This window comes from Callorhinchus milii, unplaced genomic scaffold (genome assembly GCF_018977255.1).
Source record: "Callorhinchus milii isolate IMCB2004 unplaced genomic scaffold, IMCB_Cmil_1.0 Scaffold3, whole genome shotgun sequence".
Lineage (NCBI taxonomy): Eukaryota > Metazoa > Chordata > Chondrichthyes > Chimaeriformes > Callorhinchidae > Callorhinchus > Callorhinchus milii.
Genome location: NW_024704744.1, coordinates 71,390,919 through 71,413,962, shown reverse-complemented (window position 1 = coordinate 71,413,962; position 23,044 = coordinate 71,390,919). Strand labels below are relative to the sequence as shown.

Sequence of the window (23,044 nt, the reverse complement as noted above, 5' to 3'; positions counted from 1 at the left end):
CTTGGCATAGGAATATCAATTTCTGTTACATTGTTATAAGCCTCTTTTTAACACTGTCACAATTCTACTGTTGCAACCCAAAGGTTAACAGTTCAGAAACACTTGTCGTTTAAAAACATACTGTATATACAGTATATTGCAAAGCAAGCATTGCGAAGTGCATTACAAAATGAGATAAAATAGAAGTTAATGTTATTGAGGCAAACACAGCAGCTAATTTTCTCCTCCTGCATCCTAAAAGCAATAATGAATAATAATAAATAATAACAGCCAATTTATTTGGTTTTAGTTTTGTATAGCCCCAGATAACTAGGAGAAATACTCAGATTTTCTTTGAAATAGCAGCGGGGAGGGCGAAGACTTTTCACGTCCACCTTGCAAGATGGTTTAGACTTAAATTACAATAATACAAGGGGATGATCTGGAATGCATTCAGTATGGATTCTGTGTTTGAAGAAGCTGAACTCTGTCTTCAAAGTGACTTGTAGTTAGAACGTAGCCAGGTCAATCCTTCATAGAGCCCATCTCCAGTAGTTGCAGAGGATGGCTGCACGTACCAGCTGCGATCTTGTATCCTAGTCAATCCCAGCTTCTCCTGGATCTCGTGAGGTTTCATTGCATGGGGCATATCCTGCTTGTTTGCAAAGACCAGGATGATGGCGTTCCGCATTTCCCTGTCATTGATAACACGGTAAAGCTCTTTCCTGGCTTCATCAATGCGATCCCTGTCGGTGCTGTCCACGACAAAGATCAGTCCCTGTGTCCCTGTGTAATAGTTCCTCCAAAGGGGTCGAATCTTGTCTTGACCTCCTACATCCCAAATATTAAAACGCATGTTCCTGTATGTCATTGTCTCCACATTAAACCCAACAGTTGGGATTGTGGTGACTGGCAGTCCCAGTTTGATCTTATAAAGTACTGTGGTCTTCCCAGCTGCATCCAGGCCAAGCATCAGGATCCGCATTTCTTTGTTTCCAAAAATCTTTGTGACCAGCATGCCCATTTCTTCACTCAGTAAAAAGTATATTCCCAGCAACAGTTAGGCTAAAGCTACGCAAACCTTGATAGAACTGCGGTGCCACTCCTGTCCCACCCAGTCCATTAAAACAAACTGCAGGTTAGGTACTGATCAATCTTCTAGTAGAAGTTTTTCACTGCTCCAGCAATCCTTAAATTTAAAATGGCCAGCCCTGCCAAAATTTAAAATGGCCAGGCCTGAAAGATGGGTTGCATTCACTTTTCTTCTCACTTTCTTTTTTTCAGCAAAGACTCCAGAAACAATTCCCCCTCGTCTGACAACTCAAATTATAGTAGTTAATCTATTCTCATCTCTGCAGTTGAAGATAAGGTTCTAAACCTTAGAAAATCTCTCAGCTAAAGTGGTTAATTAAGATCCTTAGTAAGAGTTAATAAGGTGATGTGACCAAATTACCTTGTTTAGTTGAATAAAAGTAAAGTCTAACTGATGTGAACCGTATCTTTAGCTCTCTTCTACTTGATCGCCTTGAGGCTTTGCTCAGGCCTACAGACTCCACCTGCTGGAGAAGATGGAAAACTATATCCCTTTTCTCAGTGCTGGTACCACTTAATATACCGTGAATTATAACAGTAATAATGCCATCATTTGTTATAGCACTTTATCACATAGTTGAAATGGCTCACAGTACTTCACGGGATGTACTGTAAAGTGTAGTGACTGGGTAATTGTAGTTGAACATGGCAGCCAATTTGCCCATGGACGTATCCCAGAAACAGCCATACAGGGAATGACAAATTTTATCTTTGAATAATCCCACAGGATCTTTAATGTCCACCTAAAAAAGCAGATGGGACCTCAGGTTAACATCTCATGCGAAGGACGGCAGCTCCAACAATTCAGTTGTTCTCCTAGCACTTCACTGGATTATCAGCCAAGATCATGTCAGTTCTTTCGTGGGGCTTGAACCCCCAAACGTCTGATTTAGAAGAGGAAGTGCCACCAGTTCAGACAGACTGATGCCACTTGAATCAAGAGGTAGGCCCAGAAGATAAATATGGCTTCTGTGACTGAAACTTGCAATATGTGCTAACATCTGGATACTTGGGAAGACATGCTCTGTGGATAAACTGACCTCGTTTGACTTCCAACAAAGGTAGTAATTTGATTCATAATTTGGACATTTCTCTGTAAAACTCCCTCAAAGTACAATATTATTACCCGTCATTGCACTGTTCAAACTGAATAACAAATGTTAGTGAATGTTGTTTGGAGAAAGAACAGGGTTGGACTAGAATGGGGCAATTGGAGGAGCCAGGACCAACAGGGATGCGATGGGCCGAATAACTTTTGGTGTTGCATGCATTCAATTCACATTCTAAGACTATTATACGTTTCACATACATTTTCAGGTGCACTCACAGCAAAATGCCAAAATATATGACTGGGAGGTTAATGAGCCTCACGCAACAATACCAAAGAGACAACTTCTGTTTGGCTGCAAACAGTGTTGAAGACATAAGGCTGGAAACTACGTGCCCCGTTTAAAGATGTTTTAACAGCATAAAGGAACAACACTTTTCACCGGTCAATGCATTTCATCTCGAAGTCTAAACAAAAAAGTTGAAGTTACATTTTGCTTTCATGTCTGATATTTAATTTTCACATAATTTTCACTCTTTTTTTTTTGGGAAGTGACACACGATCTTTGCCATCCGCCTGAACTGACAGAGGAGACTTGGTTTAACGTTTCACCGGACTGGCGTGAGCACCTCCCCAACAGCCCGGCGTTTCCTTGCGCGGCGTGGGGAGTGGAGCGCCCAACCTGGGAAGCTCCTCCTAACTCTTGGCCGCCTGAGCCGAGCTTGGCACGCGAGCACTCGGCAGCGAGTGGCAGGGGACGCTCGGCGGGTCAGGCTCCGGTTTTGAACCCCATCGCCCTTGTCCGGAGAGTTGCGATTCCGTGACATTTTTTTTTTTTTGAACGTTTGCGTTCCAAAGGGCTGTACCGTGAAGCGGGCCGTCCAACACTAATAGAAATAGCTTTAATATATATTATATATACATTACATGTATTATATATATATGTTATACATATTGTTAATATACATGTGTGTGCGCCCGTGTGTGTGTGTGTGTGTGTGTACACCTACATACCAAAAGACCTAACGGTGAAAATAACCTGGGTTGAATGCAAGGATGTATCATTTATAAGGGGTGTCCTGTTAAGTTGGTCAAAAATCGTTATCACTTTGATGGCAGCAAATGAAGTCAGACGCCAGTCACCTGCGTGTGTGATGTGTGTGATGTGATGTGTGTGTGGCTTTCCAGATGTCACGCTTGAAAGGCGTTGGCGCCCATCTGCTCCGCCGTAAAAAAAAGCGCAGGTTAAGCTGCAAAGGAGGTGACGCTTCCACAGGGACTGACTGACTGACTGACTGACTGGACTGGACTTGACTGCCAGCACTGGTAACGGGCGTTACAGCCTGTGCGTGTGCGCGTGCGCGTGTTGTGTTGTGTGTGCGTAAAAAAAAATCCACGAAGGTTTCTATGTGTTTTTTAAACGAAATAAAAACGACGCACGTCACGCGAAGGGCGGGTTGGCGCGAGCGCTCTCACGCGGAGCAGCCGTTAACCACCGAGAGCCTTCCATTGTCCTCCTCCTCCTCGCGCGCCCCCGCGCCCGTCACTCGGGTTTATCGGGAAATGGAAGCGCGTTTGTCGCCCGAAGTCCATCGGATAACTGTAGCCCCCAAAGTAGCCCAACGGTGCGGGAAGCGGAGTGGCCGCTTTTAGGTCAGTTAGTGCTTTTAATAAAAAAAAACCCACATCAAGAAAAGGGTTCCGATTTTTTTTAAAAAAAAATTATATATATTTTTTAAAAAAAATAGGCTCCCGCCCAAAGTCGGGTTTGTTTTTCCCACCCGCGCAATGCGAGATAAAACACGCCCCGATTAGGCGTGAAACCGCCCAATCTGGTAACGTTGGCGCCAGAAAAGCCCCCCCCCCCCCCCGCCACCGTCACAGCGGCGCTGGCCAAGACGCGCATGCGCGCAGTGGCGGCGGGACGGGGGAAGAGGCGGTCTGTTGCTGTCAGTTAATGGTGGACGAGGAGCGGAGGGGAGAGTGAGTGTGTTACTATGTCTCGATACAACCGGTACGGTGGAGGTGAGGATTTTGCCCCCTTTTACTGCAGTGTAGCGCTGAAGAGAGAGAGAGCGAGCGAGAGAGAGAGAGAGAGAAACACGGAAAGAGAAGTCCCGAGGCTCTCGTCCTGTCCTGGTTGGGGGAGTGAGCGTGGAGGAGGAGGAGGGGGAGGAGGAGGAGGGATGGCGGGCGCTCTCGGCGTGTGTTGAAGCGCCGGGGAGTGCGGAAGCGGCGGCGGCGGCACAGCAATGGCAGGCTCGGCGCTGCGTAATGGCGGGCGCTTGTTCCTGTAGCAGATGCTTGCGGAGAGGAAGGGGCGGCACGCAGTAACCCCCCTTTTTTTTTGCCTCCTCTCTCTCTCTCTCCCCCCCCCCCCGCCCCCCATCCCCATGACCCCATCCACAACCCTCTGCGCTGTCCTCGGTGAGGCCAAGCGCCGCCATTTTAAACGAGTTAAGCTGTATTATTGCCCGTCTCGGGCGTGCGGCGACTTGTTTTTTTTTCTCTCTGGGTGGGGGGTGGGGTGGGCCTGAGCGTTTGAGCGCGGACTCTTTGCAGTGGGGGCTGCGGTGCCGCCAGACAAGGTGCGGCTCCTCGCTTCTGGAGGAGCTGAGCGGCGTTTAGACCCCGGGGTTGCGGCTGGGAGTCGGTGCAGTCATGCGCTCCTTCCCCTTAACCCCCGCCGCACGCGTTGTTCAGGGGCTTCGCGGTGGATCTGAAATCGGGCGGGAAAATCCAGGGCAGCGAGTCTCTTCACGGACCGGTCGGTCGGAGGGAGGGGAGGGAGGGAGGGAGGGGGAGGATCGTGCAAGAGGGGTTCAGTTTTGCTTCACCTACTTGTGAGTAAGTCTCTGTCCTTTTTTCAGAATAACCAGATTTAGTGCTGGAGAGTAATTCGTGCGGATGTTAAAAAGGTGATTGGGAATTTGTCTTTAAAGATAATCGCAAAGTTTAGGACTCTTGTGCCCGAGTCGTTCAGTGTTCTTGACGGTTTTTGTTTTACTATTAAGTCACAATCCTTTGATTTTTCTTTCAAGAAATGTTTTAATCTTCTCGCCCATGATAACTTTACGACCCACCGGCGACTATCCTCTGTTTTGCGGAGGTAAGTGGGCTCTCCTAGGCCCTGAGCCCTGAGCTGGCTCCCAAGTTGCTGCGATTGACAATGTCAGAATTCAGTCACTCTCTCGGGCAATCTCCGAAGTCTGGTTCCTGAGCCAAATGCACCCACTGCTGTTAGCCCATTCATCCTGGTTTATCACTGGGGCTCAGATCCTGTCAACCCTGCAAGCTAAAGCCCTAGTGGAGGAAGCAGTGGGAAGTATCCCAAACAGTGCTCTCCGTATAACAAACTATGCGGTTTTGGCTAGTTTATCACTGGGAACCCGAAGCCTTTGCTCTTGGCCACCTGTACTTAATACTTTCCAGAATTAAGTAAGCAGGGTGCATCCCTCTGGAGAAAGAGAAAGCATTTGGTTCCAGGCATGGGGAAATTTCCATGCTTAGGTGGCATGCATATGTGGCACACCGTCTGATTTGGGTACTCTTAAGTATGGTGATGGTTTCTTCATGTGTCAGGTACCCGGATGCACCCAAAAAAGATTGTTTTGTACTTTACCATTGACAGTTTTGTAGGACTATCGCCATTTTTAGTTTTGGTGTGTCGCTTCAGGTCATATAATGGGACAGTTTCTATTTTTAAAAAAAACTTAAGATTACCATGATAGATGAAGAATATAGACCCTTTTTTTCTTGCGTAATAAGATTGTTTTATGGCGTAAAGAATGCTCAGTGATTTATAAAGTGGTTTTCTAATTCATGGGTTCAATTGTCAAAACAAAGGATAAATTTGCTCAAGTTGTCACCTGAAGCCTGCAATTAGACTATAGGCTTGTATTTATTTCATACATATCAGTTTCTTTATAACAACAATTTTATTTCTCAGTGACTACTTGAATTTCCTGCAGTCTTACAGTTTTGATGTGACAAATGTAAACTGCTTCGTAACAGAATTGCCATTATTTTATGTGAGTGTTTGAGTGACTGTTTTCAATGAAATACAGTATAAACAATTGTCCACCCATCCACTAATTTATTTAACTTGGTTGGTTCCCAACGTATCTTAATTGGAGTATGTTAAACTTCTGATTGCATAATAAACTCTAATTGCATAGCTCATGCTATTCATGTGGCCATCAGGATTCTTAATAATGCTCATAATGCAGTTAAAGTAACTTTTTTAGATTTCATTTATTTTTGAAATGTAAATATGTTGGAACGTTATTGCTTATTTGGTGATTGGCAAGGGCAATTTTAGTGAAAAATTCAGGATTCAGAATTCATTGTTGCCTTTACAGTACTGCGAATAAGATTATTTTCCGATTGAAACACTGTCTTGAGGAAATCGGTGAAGAGCAATATATGTGATGCTGTTGCATGATTGCAAAATCGTAGCAAAAAGTTTCTGTTATATATTTTGGGAGAAACTATGCTACTTTAATGTTCAAAGATAACTTTTTAAAAAAATTGATAATGGGAGCGAATGGTTCACCCAATTCCATATTACAAGAACCAGTTTTTCCTTTGTCTTGAAGTTAATTATGAATGTTTCAGCATGCTTATCATCAGGATAAGAAATTGGTTATACAAAAATCAGTAGTATTCATTGCCCTTGGCTGATGGTTGTTGTACTAAGCTGCTTTTTGGAATCTGGTCCTTTGTGTATCTCTCATCGAAGGATGGCAACTCCAATAATGCAGCACACTTCAAGCACTGTACAGGAGCATCAGTTTAGGATGAATTCCGTGTTCTGACATGGGATTTGACCCACAACCTTCGGACTCGGAGGCAAGAGTGCTCCCCCTGAGCCACGCTGATGTGTGAAATAAAAATCAAGATCGGCATTAAAATGTACCTGTGTTTAAACTTGCACCCATGTTCCTGATCTCTGCTGTGGGAAGTCAATGACCAATTTCAGAAGGGAAAATTGAAACAAAGGATAGGATAAAGATTGATTCCTGGGCTGTGCAGAGTTAACTGTAAGTGGCAGTTGGGGTGCTACAATAGACATTAGCACCCTGGATCTGATGGGAAAAAAATCAACCAAAGTTCCTTTTCCTGGTTAATATCCAGAGCCCCCTGCTGGAGTGGCATGGATATCATGGAATTGATCTGATTTGTATTTCATTTCATTTGCCAGCCAGACTCAGAGGCACTCTTGCCTTCGAGTCTGATGGTTGTGGGTTCAAATCTCATGTTGGGACATAGAATGCATCAGGGGTGATGATGATAATAATAATAATCCTTGCATTTGATATAGTGCCTTATCACGTCTTCATGACTGGTATTATTGGAGTTACTATCCTTCTGGTGAAATGTTAAACTGAAGCCTCCTCTGTCTGCTCAGGTGAAGTTAAAGATTTCATGGAACTATTTGGGAAAAAAAAAGGGAGTTTCTCCCAGTGTCGCTGGCCAACAATCCCCCCAAACAAAACTGATCATTCAACATGGCTGTTTGTGAGACATTGCTATACACAAATTGGCAACAAATTTGCCGACAAAACACAGTCACTACACTTTACAATATGTCCTGTGAAGGGCTTTGAGGGGTTCTCCCAATGTGAAAGGTGCTATATAAAATACAGTACAAATTTACATTTATATAGAGCCTTTCTCATTCGGAGAATGTCCCAAGCTGTTGGATTGTAATGTAAGGATTATTTTATTTTTATTCATTCCCTGTTAAAAAAAAGTGCTGACATTTCTTGATGAGGCACATTCATTTAAAAATTATTGAGTGGATTGGCACCTGTGCACCTGCACTCCAGTTCAGTGAGAGCTGCATGCCTTTAGGAGATAAGGAAAGAAACTATAAATAGTATAGGTGAATTTTACATATTTGTGTCAGTACGTGCCTGATTATTTAGGTCTGTATGATTGAGGAACCCTCTTTTGAAATTCATTGCTGATATTTTTTTTAAATTTCCCGGGCATGGACGTTTTTTCAGAAGCCCAAAGTATTTTTTTCCTTAATATGTTTCTATTCATCTCCTAAAACTGCTGACTGATGGTGTTTATAGTTCCATCTTTATTTTAAAAAAGTAGGCTTTGTTGTGGATTTCCACATTGATGAGTTTACGTGTGGATATAAGTTTGATTGTCCAATTCCTTAAATAATCTGTGGAAGGAGCTCAATAGAAATTATTTGGATAATGGAGAATCTCCATTTGGCTGTGCTGTATGGTTATGGTTGTGGTCTGAGAATGGGAGTATTTTGATGATTTAGCATATCTTCCAGACTGCAGGCAAATTCTGCAGATTGGGTTTTTGCTTCCCACTAATTTATTATTTTTGTGTATCAGGAGATAAACCTACAACAGATTGCATTTTTATATAGTACCTTTCAATTATGAGTACATCTCAAAGCACTTTAAACTAGTTTTTGTTTTCTACTTGCTGTTACCAGGCCTACTAACTTGGCTTGTGGCTACTGCTGATCTTGGCACTTTGTATTACCACCTGGAAAGAAGGTGATAACACCAGAGCACTTCACAATGAGGAAATGTTGGAAGCAAGATTTATGATTGCATAGAGTGAGGCAGGTCACAAAACAATTTAAAAGGTTGGGCTGTTTACATTTCGGAGCGAGTTGGGTCAAAATGGGTTTTAAACCATATTAAGTTAATTGACAGTTCTGCATACAAACAACAAGAACTTGCTTTTATATAGCTCCCTTCATGCTAGGTAACATCACTGAGCGTTTAAAACAGAATGAATAGAAATTGCATATGGGTATGACAGTTTCTGACCTAATTTTTCAAGTGGTGCAGTGTTGAAGCACGAACAATGTGGTGAGACACCAGTCGACTTTATCACTCGCTGTATGTTGCTGAAGGCCAAAGGAAGTCTTCCAACTGCTATTGCCAGGAAAGAGATTGTATTCATAATTGTAGTTTTTCAAAAGCAAATCTCTAGTATGTTGCTTTTGGCTTCCTGAATTGGTTAGTGTGGGGTCTGCAATAGTATTATTGCAATTTTTTTGGGGGTGGGGGGGGGGGCAGTTGGTGGAGCAAAAGCAATTTCTTTCAGGTAACAACAACAAAATGACATTTGTATAGGTCAGGTATACAGGTCAGGAATACGTCCCAAGGCGGTGGGCAATCAGTGTTTCGGACCCCAGCTGAGGGTCGGGATTGTTGAGGGTGGAGGTCCGGGGGGGTGGGGTAAGGAATCAGCAGAATCAGGAAATAAAAATAATAAAATAATTTTTTAAAAAAACAAATAAATAAAAGGAAATAAAGCATCAGTGATCGGCAGGATCAGGAAATTGCAGGGATGCTCATGTTCCAATAATAAGCTATGCAACCCACCTATGTGCTAATTTATTTTGCATAACTGATAACCACTCTACCTTGTGTGCATCTGCATAATGTACACTTCTGATTGGTTCACTAAATGAAACCTTGCCAAATTTAAATTTTTGGGAACTTTCACTTCAGCATAATATCACATCATAATGTCACATCAGCATTTTCTAGAGAGACTATGGATGCTGTACATAAACACTTTCCCTTCTTTTAATATCACCCAATCTAGGTCCTAAAATAGAGCTTTGCAACAGTTCGCTGTGTATTTCCTAATGCAGTTAGTGTTTTTTTTAATGAAAGTATCTGCTATATTTATGTATCCTTACAAGTACTGGAGTCCTGGAGTCTTGTAGCTCAGTGGTTAGAGCACTCGCTTTGCAAGTGAGAGACCTGAGTTCAATTCCAGGCAGAAGACGAAACCTTGGGCAAGTTTCCTTACTCCACACAGAGCCTAATAATAATCCCTCCAAAACCAAAAACAATAATAAATTGGTCATTTTCAATCTACGACTGTTTGTGGGACATTGCGTTGCGCAATTGGCTGCCGCGTTCCCCCACAAATATACAGTCAATTCACTTTACAGTGTGTTCTGTGAAGCGCTTTGGGACGTCCTCCCGACGTGAAAAGCGCTATATCAAATGCAAAGATTATTATTATTATAGCTTCCACCTCATGCTCGGTACTGATTCCTGTTTTGTAAGTTTATTTTCAAAATATTGCTGCTCACCAGCAGATGATTCCAAATCACCCCCAACCTACCATTCAAAAAAATATATATATATTTCTTATACCTCTATTTTCCGTCATCCAGAATACATATCCACTCCATAATATCAGGTTTCCAGCCTGTTCACTTTCTTGCATGTTCCTTCAGTTTCCTGCTCCAACTGAAACTCCCGCTGGTAGAGATTGAGCATCGACATCTCAAAGTGATATTGTTGGTGTTCATTTGTCCATGTGGAAAATTGTAATATCTTCATAATGAGTCGATTCAGAAATTTTGTTTTGAAATGAGTATCATAAATAACTTTTGCTAGTGAGTTAGTGCATCAACACAGATGTTGAAATAAAAATCATGTCATTGTCCTTTGTAGCATCAAGATCTACTTGCATGCTGACATTTGTGTTCATGGTTACTCTTCCCTCCCACACCTGAATTTATTTTGAAACTGCACAATGAGGCCTATGTGTGTGTTTCTACTACACATGGAATCCCTATAGCTTCCATGTCTTGTTATTTAAAGAGGTCTTAGTGTTTTCTTTTGTAGACGCTAATGATGTCTGATGTACATCTCAACAGAAACCAAGGTCTATGTAGGTAACTTGGGAACAGGTGCCGGTAAAGGGGAACTAGAGCGTGCATTCAGCTACTACGGACTACTGAGAACTGTCTGGATAGCACGGAATCCCCCTGGTTTTGCTTTTGTGGAATTTGAGGAGCCTCGAGATGCTGAAGATGCTGTTCGTGGTTTGGATGGCAAGTAAGTAAACTTTAAAGAGGAACTGAACCCCAATGGTGAAGTCATTGTTGTAATATCATTATTCACAGTTCGTTTTAGTTATTGTGAATGCTTTTGGCTGTTATTTTATAATGTCTGATCAGAGCACACTTGTTTAGACCTCCTGGAGTGAGTGCATCTTGTCTTTCGTCCATTTCTCCCCCATCAACATTTTCAATAATTAAATGAGAATGCATGTCCAAAGTTAGCAGGAACAGATAGATATCTATGGGAACCTAGATAGCCCAGTTGTGAACATAGTGTGCTCTGATTAGATGACTACAAAACAGTTAAGGATCATTCGCTGTAATTAAATGGCGAAGAATGTTAATGGAACAAGTGACTTTACTATTTGGATTTAGGTCCTCTTTAAATTATGGGCAGTTGTCAAGTGTGAAGTGTACAAGGCTGTTGTATATGAGGGTGTGACAGGTGTGTTTGGTATCCATACACTTTTTATTTATTGGAATAAATGCAATAATGTATGGATGAGACATGTGACAGCTGCCATTACTGTAACCAAACCTTTATAAAACATTCATGTGGTCTGGCAACTGTGGAAATTGAAAACAATTTCCGCAGCTGTCATGTCATCCAGCATATCGGCACTATTTTTCTCACCAGAAAGCCTGTCCAGTAACTGAGAATGCGCACAACTGCTCTTCTGCCATATTCAATGCCTTTCCAACAGTAGTGCTGTATTTATTGCATATAATCGGTAGAGCAACACTAAGTAATATAATTTTTTCCCCCTTTGGATTTGTCCTGTTCTATGAATATTACGGTATGGTGAGGAAGAAGCCCAGGTTGAGTGGTCTAATAACTTAATTTTGCAAAGGGACTCAAAAGAGGGAGCTTTCTAGCTAACAAACTTTCCATGTTTCTATGTTCCACTTCAGCAGCCAGCAGGCAGTAAACGTGTGACAATGCATTGTAGATGGTGTTTTGGAGTGACTTTGCTTGGATTCTTTTCCTCCATCACTGTGGGGAAGAACAGGCCTTCAGTTGTTTTTCCCCTGACTTCATGGCAGAGGTCAGGAACCTGCTGTGTAGGTGAACTGTGGATTTGAACTTGTCTTTACTATCACACTTACTCCGCACTCCCTTTTTTAAAAAAAAGTTCATACATACGAGTCACAGAACTGTTATTCTTTCTTACTGTATGGCTCACTATTGAAGTACGTAGGATCTGTGGCAAAGATGTTGCTGTAAATAATGGAGAACCTAGGATCTGTAACAAAAATGTTCCTGTAAATTTTAAACACTTTCCATACAGGAAAGTTTTTAAATGTTACTATGGTGGCCAGTAGTCTCCGGAGAGAGGTAATTCATAACAAAATGGGGTGTATGAGGATGTCATCTGAGGATTGCATGGATGAGATCTGTAATCTTCCACTTGAGTTATAGGCTATGCTTTTATGGACTGTTTGTATTTCGTATCTTCCACTGTACCATTTCATCAGCTGTTCTAATAGGCAAATTAAATTAGTTTAAATCTCTTAAACCACAGTTCTGATTTGTGTTCTCTTCTTCCTTCTATGCAAACACTTCTCTCCTGGCCTTTGTTTCTATTGTTGCTTTGCAATGATTTCCCTCCTTGTTTCTCCAGTCTGTCACCCTTCACAACCCTGACTAAATCCTGGGGAACCTCTCTGCTGTCCTATATCTGTCATTAAGCAATTTGCCATGGGTAAACTACAACAAACATGTTGGGTCCCTTTTGAGTCCCATAATTTGACCGTTTGAAAAACTGATTAATTATCTCTTCAATGAACCGTACTACTACTTCTTGGTCAAGCTTTTGGCATTTCATTTTCATCAATTTCAAAGAATTTTGCAACCCACTCAGTACATTTCCTTTTGCCTTACTGATCCTCATAATTTGTGCCCTTTAGTATATTTTTGATTCTGTCTTGTATATTTTAATTCGTCTTTTTCATCGCTCACCATTGGAGGGTAGATAGATGTTGAAACTAGCATGGTACTGTTTGAAACGGGAAGGTGGGTTTTTCTCCCATTGCGTATTCACCTCATGGCTGGTTGTATGACTTTATTGGTTCAAATGACTATGGCGTTTAGCTACCAAACCAGCCGTTGCACTTGTAATTATTTGGAGATATTTCAATGCGATCAACGTTACAAAAATACAAGATTTTTTATTTTTTTAGGTGTACTGCAGTGTCTTTCAGTTCAGCTTGATGAATATGAACTTGCCTGTATTAAGGTGATTTTGGTTCATTATGATGGCAGATGTATTTTGTTTCTTTGTGAGTTACTAAGACTTTGTCTTCCTGGATTCTTCAATCAAATATTCTATTTCCCTTTTGATATAACTCTAGCAGGTCCCTCATGATACACACTGTATCCAACAAAACCCTGACAAGCAGCCTCAATAAACTGTTTTATAAATCCATCGTTGTACTTGTCTTATTGCATTGGGGGTGTAATATCTAATGTATTTGTATTACAGCAATAAAAAAGGAGTATATGAACAGAACCCATTGTTCCTTCATTTTCAAGCCTGATTTATTGTATTGAACATATTGTGCGAGCAGCTATCTAAGCGTTAAGGGTAGAAGCTTAACTAACTGAAAGGTTTCATTCTATGTAAACAAAAATAAAAGTGTGGGAGCATTGAAAATGTAAATTGAAGGTCAATATATCCAAGCTTGAATGGGATGAGTGATTTTGTAGCCATAGGCATGATGTAGTTGTACATTTGTGAGTGTGTTTTTGTATCAAAGTCTTTGGCTTTGTGTAAAGACTAATTTCTTTAACTTAAGGGTAATTTGTGGCTCACGTGTTCGAGCGGAATTGTCTACTGGAATGCCACGCCGTTCTCGCTTTGAGCGGCCCCCAGCACGCCGCCCCTTTGATCCAAATGATCGATGCTATGAGTGCGGGGAAAAAGGTCATTATGCTTATGACTGTCACCGTTATAGCCGACGCAGAAGGAGCAGGTATATTTTGCTAAATCTTAATTACTTTTTTGTTTTAAATATTTAAATAAGTAATTTCTAGCATTTTTAATCTATATATTAAAGAAATTCAGTGCTTTATCATTGCTATCATTTAAGTGCTAAACAAGTCTTTCGGCAATTTTTGTTTTAACTTTTGAGTTTCAATGTGAATGTTTCGAATATTAATGATCCACCTGGTCCAAACCTTTCAGGTTTCTTCGTTTGAGTCAGTCACCGTGATTCAGAATGTCGTGAGCCTCATGATTTCAGGCTGAGGCATCTAGCAAATCCAACAGTTATGATGCATCTAGAGCATACGGTGATTGGCATGAGGCCAGATCCCCTCGAGAACCTGCTACAACTAGCTTCACCTTAAGATTCTTTTGAGGGCAGAAAAAGTTTGAGAATGAGACAAGGTGATCGCCGATATGCTGTAAATTGGCTTTCAATTGGGCCCCTTTCTAGAGGAACGCCAGATTGACTGCATTCCCTCATAGACAAACTTCCTGCGTCAATCAAGCCTCACTTTGGCTCATTTGGCTGTCAGTTTGATCGTCGTTAGATTGAAGAACATCTAGATGCTGCGATGGTCTGATAGATACTTCTAGATCGCCTAGATCTGCTAGACCTTGGTCCAAAGAGGGTGGACTGACCTGCAAACTTGCAAGGTTTACTTTATGTACCACTTACAAGTGTTTTTTTTTGATGCACGAAATACTAAAATGTGTAATTTTAATGGAATCTACATTAAGTAGATTTAATCTAAAAACAAAAAAAATATATACAGGGTCCCAAGTTATCTTCAAACTGACAGACACAAATGTATTGTAGCAACCTTGTTTTGATTCCAGCAGAGGTATTCCAATGACAGCATGCTGAAATGGCATTATTTGACCAGGCTTTCTTTTGTTAAACTAGGTCCAGATCTAGGTCTTGTTCACCCTCGCGTGGAAGAAGGTACACCCGTTCAAACAGCCGTAGCCGTGGCAGACGGTGAGTTCATTCATGTGATCAAGTTTTGGAATTAATTGGATTCTGGTTTTTGAATGCTTTCAATTCAAAAATATTGTTTCATCCAGGTCCAGATCTTTTTCTCCTCGGAGGTCCCGGTCGTATTCTCCAAGAAGATCTCGGTCATTCACTCCGAAAAAGTCAAGGTGAGTGAGCATTTTCTGTGCTTTTACTCTTTCTTTTTTCCTATTGTTACACCTCTCTAAAAAAAAACAACACCCTTGATCCCTCTAATCTCTCACACTACCGTCCCATTTCAAACCTACCCTTCCTAGCTAAAGTCCTGGAATGCATTGTTGCAGGTCAACTTCGGTCACACCAACCTCCTCAAGCCCCTGCAGTCTTGTTTTTTGCTCTGCCCACAGCACAGAGCGCGCTTGTCAAAGTCCCAAACAACGTTTTCTCTATCTCTAACAAGGGCTTCCTCGTCCTCCCGGATCTCTCTGCCGCGTTTGACTCAGTCGACCTTCACCGCCTCTCCTCCCTCATCCACCTTAATGGGACAGCACTTGCATGGTTCGATCCTACTTAACCAACCGCCTCCATTTCATCTCAGCAAATGGTTTCTCCCCCCGCCAGGTTACCTACAGGGTACCCAGGGCTCAATCCTTGGCCCGCTTTTTTTCCTAATCGATAAGCTCTCGGCAATGTCATCTACAGACACAGGGTAAATTTCCACATGTATGTGGATGACACACAAATCTACTCCTCCAGTATTGACTCCAGGTCCGCCAATGTTCTATCAGCTTGTCCGGCAGACATCAGGGACTGAATGAGTGCAAATTTCCTGCAGCTGTACAGAAGCCATACTCTTTGGCTCCTGTGAACATCTTCACTCCTGCAGATCTAAACTCCTCATCCTCCCTGAGCTCTCCCTCACACTCACCGAACCACTGCGCAGTCTAAGCGTTCGGTTCAACCCCCAGCTGTCCTTTCAGCCCCACCTCCGGTCCCTGACCAGGACCGCCTTCCTCCACCTCTGCCACATTGCCCGCCTTTGACCGTCCCTTAACCCAATTGCAGCCAAAGCTCTTGTGCAAGCGTTTGTCACCTCCCGCCTGGATTACTCAAAACACACTCCTCGTTGGTCCCCCCACTATTCAAAAAATCCAGTTCATTCAGAACTCTGCCACCACATACTTACAGGGATCAAACTCCATACCCCCAATCCCACCAGTTCTTGCCAGGTTCCACTGGCTCCCCATCACCGAATGGATCAACTTCAAGATCTTCACACTTGTGTTCAAATTGCTTCACTCCCTGGCACCTCTTTACCTCTCCAACCTCTTCACTCCCCAATCCACCACCACAAGATAATTTTGGTCGGTCAAATGTGTTGCCTATGCAAGCATACTTTGTCAGTTGACCAACAAGAACAATTGGGTTAAAATATTACAATTAATATTAATGGAAAGTATCCATATGTGGTTTATCTTCCCAGTTTAATTCAAGATTTTGATTTATAGCACAGATATTATTGTTTAAATGTTGCCTCACTTACCTGCATTTTTAACCGATACATTTCGACATTTCCGAACACTTGTACTGATTATAAAGTAGTAGTGATTGGATATCTAGATTCAAAAAAAGGAATAATATTGTTTTTAAAAAAGGATAGAAAATATGCAATGCCTTTATTTTTAGCGCAGTCCCTTTTAAACTTCTCATCTTAGAAGAGACCAAATAGATTGTCAAATAGACTGAGTGACAGGTGGGCTCCATAGACTTAGCCTTATCCGTTTTAACCATTGTATGGTTTCTTGCTCTTTGTAACATCTGGCTGTGGAAAGATCAATAAATAATCCTTGAACTTGATATAGTGCCTATAACATTCAGTATCTCAAAGTGCTTCACAATTCCTGTAAGTGTAGGAAATGTATTTATAGGCAAATGCAGCAGCTACTTTGTGTTGTAGCAAAATCAGCAAAAATTTGACAACTTTTTCTATCTGAAAAAGTAACATTTACTTAAGAGTTCAGTGGTTATGCCAGTTTATTACTTAATCCTGCAAATTGTAGTGTATTAAATTTCATGTGCAAATTTTACTTTGTTATAGGTCTAGATCAAGATCCAGATCTCTCTCAAGGCAAAGAAGCAGGTTAGTTTAATTTCATCCCTACTATCTTCACCCTCATGGTCAATATTTTCTTTCCAGAGACCTTTTTAATTTTATAAATTAAATGCCTTTCCTGCAATAACATATGCAAACGTATATGAAGTATTTCTGCTAGTTGTGTTATATTAGCAAGCTGGATAATCATGCTGACCATTTGGCCCTAGTTCTTTAAATTAAGTTCCTATCTAGAGACTTGCAATGGGGTTGCCAAATGCCTGGAGCAAGGTGAAGCCCATTTTGCACAGGATGTCATATTTTCATTCTTAATTCAGCAACCTCCACACAACACTGGGTTCTGGGACTAGGTAAGTACTTATAGAGTGGCATCCTTGGAAGACTTTGTGATTTCTTCATGTCAGATATTGTGATTCTTCCTGTCCCTGCACTTTGTATAAGCACTCCACCACCCAACGACAGTCAGTTTTACCCTGTTACTGGAGAAGACACTGCTGCTCCCCCATGCTACTGCCTAAACTCCATCTTTTACAATTTGTCATTTTACCCCACAGCTTTTGTTTCCAACTGCTTCAATCCTACTTTTTGCCATTCATTGATCTTGCATATTCAGTTTTGCTTTAATTTTTTCACAATTCCTCATTTGCATTGCTCTGCACTGCAACAGTTCATCTCTTCACACCTTTTGGTACCGTAATGGTTTTCCGTTTGAATCTCCACAGCTGTTACGGCACTGACCAACACTGATGCTATCAACCCAAGCCTGTTTTAAGCGCTGCGTAAAGCATACTAGAGCGTTCATTATTGCAGACAGACATGATCACTGTCTATGATGTCTCTCTTCGAAGCAACACTCCAAACATTTATAACATCTGAAGGAAAAAGATGGGAACAAGAGACCTGCAGTTCTGTCACCGAAGGTATCTGCCAGCCCCACACTGCCCAACATGACAGATTAGCACCAGTTGCAGTCTTCACTGTGGATTCTGGAAAGGGTCCAGGGCATATCATCCTCAACTGGTGCTGATGCTAGGGCCAGCCAGCACTTACAGCTGTGCTTCTCTTCCAAGAGCTGATTGGGTTAAGGTGGCTTTCTAGTGTAGCAGGTACCTTCATTTCCCAGTCAGCAATGAGAAGTCAAGGGTCAAAAGAAATTGAGCTCATTTAGGACTGGATGGTGCATAGATGCCTAAGAGCCATCTTTGGATGTACTTTACAAGTAATGACTTGACAAGATTACTTGTGAAGCACTTTGAGATGTTTTGACTCAATAAGGTGCTTTAAAAGCTCATTCTTAGTCATTCTAGGGGTAGCTTCCTCCAAGCTCTGAACTGTGAATCTTTCTGTGTTATATGAGTGATCCTTACCCATTTCATTAGTCATGTTTTCTGCCTTCATTCTCCCGTGCCCTCATTGTGCACCGCAAGCATTTTATAGATTAGTGATATCTTTGGTTAAATGACATGTAGCTACAGTCTGCATTCACAAATTCCTCATTCCTCTTTGCAAGGATGACAACTTGGTCAGTCTCCAGTGGTGTGTGGAGAATGCTGAATGGAAAAAAGATTTGTAACATTGTCTTTGAATGACTGCATCCTCCACGTGTTCCCATCCTTCCACCTCCTTTGGTCCTGGATGAATGGCATGTTATCTCCTATTGACGGTCAAGGAATAAAACAACTTTGACTGCTATTGGGTGGGTGGTGCTTCTAGGGTGCAGCAATGGGAGGAATCATGTAGTGATGTTTCATGATGGTTTGATGTCAACATCTGAAAGGGGCATCACTTAAGTTTCTGTAAGTTCCCAGCAGTAAGTACTTTTTGGTGCTGGAACTCAGCAGTGTGGAGGATGTTGTCATTTGAAGAATAAGAATGACCTTTCAGGTAGGTTATCTTTTAGTTTTTCTTCTAATTTTCCTCTTCATCTTGTGCCTTCCCTGAAGGCACCAATTGTGCTTGGATACAATTCCATACACAATAGTAGCACCAGTAAATTTCTATTTTTCATGTCTGATCTGGGATCACAATTGTTAGGCTATTTAATCCCTGCATCTGATGTATAAACTGGCATGCTTTCAATGGAGGCATTAGATGGTGATCAGGCAAAAATACTTGCAGACATTTTTCTTCCTTTTCTCCCCTCTACCCCAGGAATCTGAGGCACGTTTGAAAGCAGCTTATTTTACCATGCCCTTTGTCAAAATGTCTCAAAGTGTTTTACAGTAATCATTATAGACAAATGTGCCAGTTGTTTTATGCACAGCAAAGTTCCACAAATGGCCATTAGATGAATGATCAATAATTTACCGAGAGGACTACTGGTCAGGACACTAGGAGAAACTCCTGTTGCTATTCAAATGTGTAGTGGCATCTATAATATCCACTTGAAGAGCAGGCAGATGGGATCTCAATTTAACAACACCTCCAAGAATACAGCACTCACCCAGTGCTATAGTGGAGCATCAGAATAGACTGAAATCCAGTGTGAGACTTGAACCCACAACATTCTAACTCAGTGCCAGGAATACTACCAACTGAACCGAGCTGGCACCTTACACCGTTGAACTAGCTGAAATTACTCAGAACAAACTGCATTTTATGAAGGTTTATGCTGTTCGTCAATCAATACCTTTATCGACTGGCTTGTGAGAGAATCTCTTATCGGTTTATAAAAAGGCATGAAATCTCACTCCTCTGGATATGTCATCTGTGATTGATGGGTCGGTGATTTACTTCCAGGCCTCTAGCAATGCAGAGCAAGGATATGCTTGAGTGGCCTCGGAACTCCTTTGGATTTTTCCCTCCTTACCTGTGTCCATACATATCTGTTGGTACCACCCAATGGGGCGTCCATTATAATGCCCAAAATGTCTGCATTAAAGTATAAACATAAAGTGCTTTACAGTAGTTATAGATAAATGCAGCAGGTGTTTTATGAATATCAAAGTTCCACAAATGGCCATTAGGTGAATGATCAATTTGCCAAGAGGACTATTGGTCAGGGCACTAGGAGAAACGCTGGTTTCTATTTGAATGTGTGATGGCAAGCTATACAACTATACCATGCTTGTGATGTGAATGCAATACTTTTCACCTGCTGAATGCAGGTTTTACATATGAGAAATTTCAATTTCAGTAAATCACAATTTAGTATTGTTTTATATCTTAGGTCTCTATCCCCTGTAAGAAGATCCCCTGTACGAAGATCCCCTGTAAGAAGATCCAAGTCTAAATCTCCAATAAGAAGGTATGAGGAAAATATTATTTTTAAATTGTCAGTTTTTCCTCGAGTTCAAGAATTGTGCTGTGTCATCTGTTAATGTCTCTCTTGTTGGACTACCAAGTGGGAATGAATAGTACAGATTGATTGATTACCTACCGTCTGCTTACTTTTGTCTCAGTTGGTGCTCCCAACAGTGAACAGCAGCACAGATGACATAATTTACTGGTAGGAGAGGGAATTGTGAGCAAAAACACATTGGTGGGTTGTCTGAGACTATTTGATGGAGTAGGTTTAGTGCATTGTTTATTATTATTTATTATCACTCATCTTATTTTGCATCTTACTTAGTGTGACAAAACCTTCTGTCACCTGTGAAATTAGTTTGGTAGCCATTTCAATCCAGTGGTGTGAGTCCCAAGGCAAAAAAACATTCCTTTGAGCTAGTATTTAAGGGACTGAGAGGGAGCTTTACCTCTGACTTGGTGTCTGCTGCTAATATAATTCCTTCAGAACTGACATTCCTTCTCTTGAGTACAAATGTTTCTAAGACATTTATTTATTTTTGATGTCTAATTTGGGCTTTTTCTTAAAAGCAGCCGATCGAAATCCAGATCACTTTCACCAAAGCGAAGGTAAGGAATTTTATCATTGTTCCACTTTTTGTCTTTACCATTCATACTTGCTAAAGGATTATTCAAATGCAAGGATTATTATTAAAGTATGTTGTATAATGTGTGAATTATTTGGGTTTCTGGCAATTTCAGATTTGAGAACTTAATCCCATTCCTTTCGTTTTCTATTTTGATTGACCACCTTCTTAATTTGAGTAAGATTTATTTTACTGGAGGGTAAACTAATCCTTATTTGTGAAATTGACCCACTCTTGCCCTTATATATATTTTCTGCCATCTCATATTTCCACAAAATATTTTTCACCTTCCAGGGAAAAACGACACATACTGAAAGGAGTAAGTAATCTCTGGTGTCACTGCAAGCTGCACATCAGTTTTTACATAACCTAATTTCAGTGTAATAATTGGTATGAACAGGATAAACCACAAGTCACGGGATATAAATGGTATCCTATTGCTAACCTTTGTCATTTGTGAAATACTGATCTCATTATGTGGCACAATGACTCCCCACTCAGGGGAATCTTCTCTTGAAAAGAGGTGGGTAAAGCGGTGACCTGATAGAAGTCTTTAAAATGATGAAAGGTTTTGATAGGGTAGACATAGGGAAGATGTTTCCACTTGTGGGGGAGACCAAAACCAGGGGCCATCAATATAAAATAGTCACAAATAGATCAAATGTAGTAGGGAAGTTAGAAGAAATTTCTTCACACAGAGTAGTGGGAATGTGGAACATGCTAACACAAGGAGTTGTTGAGGCAAATAGCAGATGTGTTTAAGGGGAAGCTAGACAGGTACATGAGAAAGAAGGGAATAAAGGTTATGCTTGAAGGCTTAGTTGAGGAAGGGCAGGAGGAGTCTCATGTGGAGCATAAACACCGGCATAGACCAGTTGGGCCGAATGGCCTGTTTATGTGCTGTGTATTCTAATGTCTGCTTTTTTTAAAAAAAGAGTTAACAAATTCACTGCCAGTTTCCTTGTGAAATATCACCTCCAAGCAGTGGTTATTGCCAGTGGACCTTTGAGCAAGGTACCTGCCAACATTCATGGTCAGGAAATATTTCTTGAGTGTAATCACCGAATGTGAAATGTACTTTTTTTGCACAAAAATACTTTGTATTCAATATATCTATTTATTCTTCTCCTCAGTCACTCACCATCTGGGAGCCCTCGCAGAAGTGCAAGTCCTGACAGAAATGACTAAAGATTGAAAAGCGAATCTTTAGAAATAATAGTTTTTGTTTACATTCTTTAAAGTTGTAAGGGATTTTTTTTGTGTGCGATTTCTTGTTTTGATTTAAATGTAAGGGCTTGTTTCTAAATTTGTTCCCATCAAACTTTCTTTTCCGCTTGTGGAAAAAACATGGCACGGGTAGGACAGATATCTAGACCAATTTGAAAGAACACATCTAAGTGTAGACAACTAAATCCAGTAACCTGCATTTTTTCCCTCGTTTTAATATCCCACTCATCCAAGTTGAAATGTATTGCTTTTTTTGTATCTGGAAATAGAAATAAATGAGTCGTCCTACTTGCGTTGTCCAACCATTTGTGAACGACGACAAATTACACTTGTATAGCACCCTTCATGTGGGAAAGACGTCCCAGGGCACTGGACAGTCAGGGTGAAGAGTGCAGCCGTGACAAGTGATAACGTCAGCGGCTGAGGTGAGGATGGACTGCAGGTAAGTGAACTGGTTCTACGGTGACCTACTTGGCAATGGAATGTCAGAATCACAGTCTCTGTGGCAGTCTCAGTTGTCTGGTTCCAGAGCCAACTGAGTCTGCAGTACTCCAGCACATTGCTAATGACAGCCCATCCAGCCTGGTTTATCAGTAGGATTTAGAGCAGCAGACCAGTCATCAGAGGTAGGGATTCTTCCCACTCAGCTGCTGTTAACCCAGCAAGCAAAAGTTCTAATGGATAGCATGGTCTTAACTGAACAATAAGTGGGAAAACTTATAAAACTGTGCTTTCTTTCAATGCAAGCTATGTTCTTTTAGCTGGTTAAGACTCCAGCAGTACCTCGGTGTACACTGGGGTCCTCAAGCTTTGTTTTTAGCTAATCTGCACCAAAATTAGGTAAGCTTGCTGCATCTCTGCAGGCAGAGAGTATGCATTCCAATAAATACCTCTGGAATTTCCATGTTTAAATC

At 41.4% G+C, this 23,044-nt stretch overlaps 2 protein-coding genes across 2 annotated transcripts; one reads left to right on the top strand and one right to left on the bottom strand.

Annotated features, from left to right (window-relative positions):
• Positions 1-3: 3 nt before the first annotated feature.
• LOC103179218 (ADP-ribosylation factor 6) lies at positions 4-3,760 on the bottom strand. The gene is made up of 2 exons (XM_007894371.2): positions 3,560-3,760; positions 4-1,535 (listed from the first exon to the last, which is right to left on the bottom strand). Exon 2 carries the CDS (start codon positions 1,001-1,003, stop codon positions 473-475), a length of 531 nt encoding a protein of 176 aa, XP_007892562.1. The 5' UTR covers positions 1,004-1,535; positions 3,560-3,760; the 3' UTR covers positions 4-472.
• On the top strand, positions 3,683-22,418 carry LOC103179216 (serine/arginine-rich splicing factor 7). Its single transcript, XM_042333132.1, has 10 exons — positions 3,683-3,733; positions 4,004-4,133; positions 10,791-10,971; positions 13,773-13,949; positions 14,868-14,942; positions 15,029-15,106; positions 17,017-17,058; positions 20,201-20,278; positions 20,848-20,886; positions 22,037-22,418. Exons 1-10 carry the CDS (start codon positions 3,683-3,685, stop codon positions 22,089-22,091), a joined length of 906 nt encoding a protein of 301 aa, XP_042189066.1. The 3' UTR covers positions 22,092-22,418.
• Positions 22,419-23,044: the final 626 nt, after the last annotated feature.

Coding starts and splice junctions, on each gene's coding strand:
- LOC103179218 (XM_007894371.2), bottom strand. CDS start 1,003: ATGGGCATGCTGGTCACAAAGATTTTTGGAAACAAAGAAATGCGGATC.
- LOC103179216 (XM_042333132.1), top strand. CDS start 3,683: ATGGAAGCGCGTTTGTCGCCCGAAGTCCATCGGATAACTGTAGCCCCC. Junction 10,972..13,772: donor GTTCGTGGTTTGGATGGCAA/GTAAGTAAACTT, acceptor CTTTAACTTAAG/GGTAATTTGTGGCTCACGTG. Junction 15,107..17,016: donor TTCACTCCGAAAAAGTCAAG/GTGAGTGAGCAT, acceptor ACTTTGTTATAG/GTCTAGATCAAGATCCAGAT.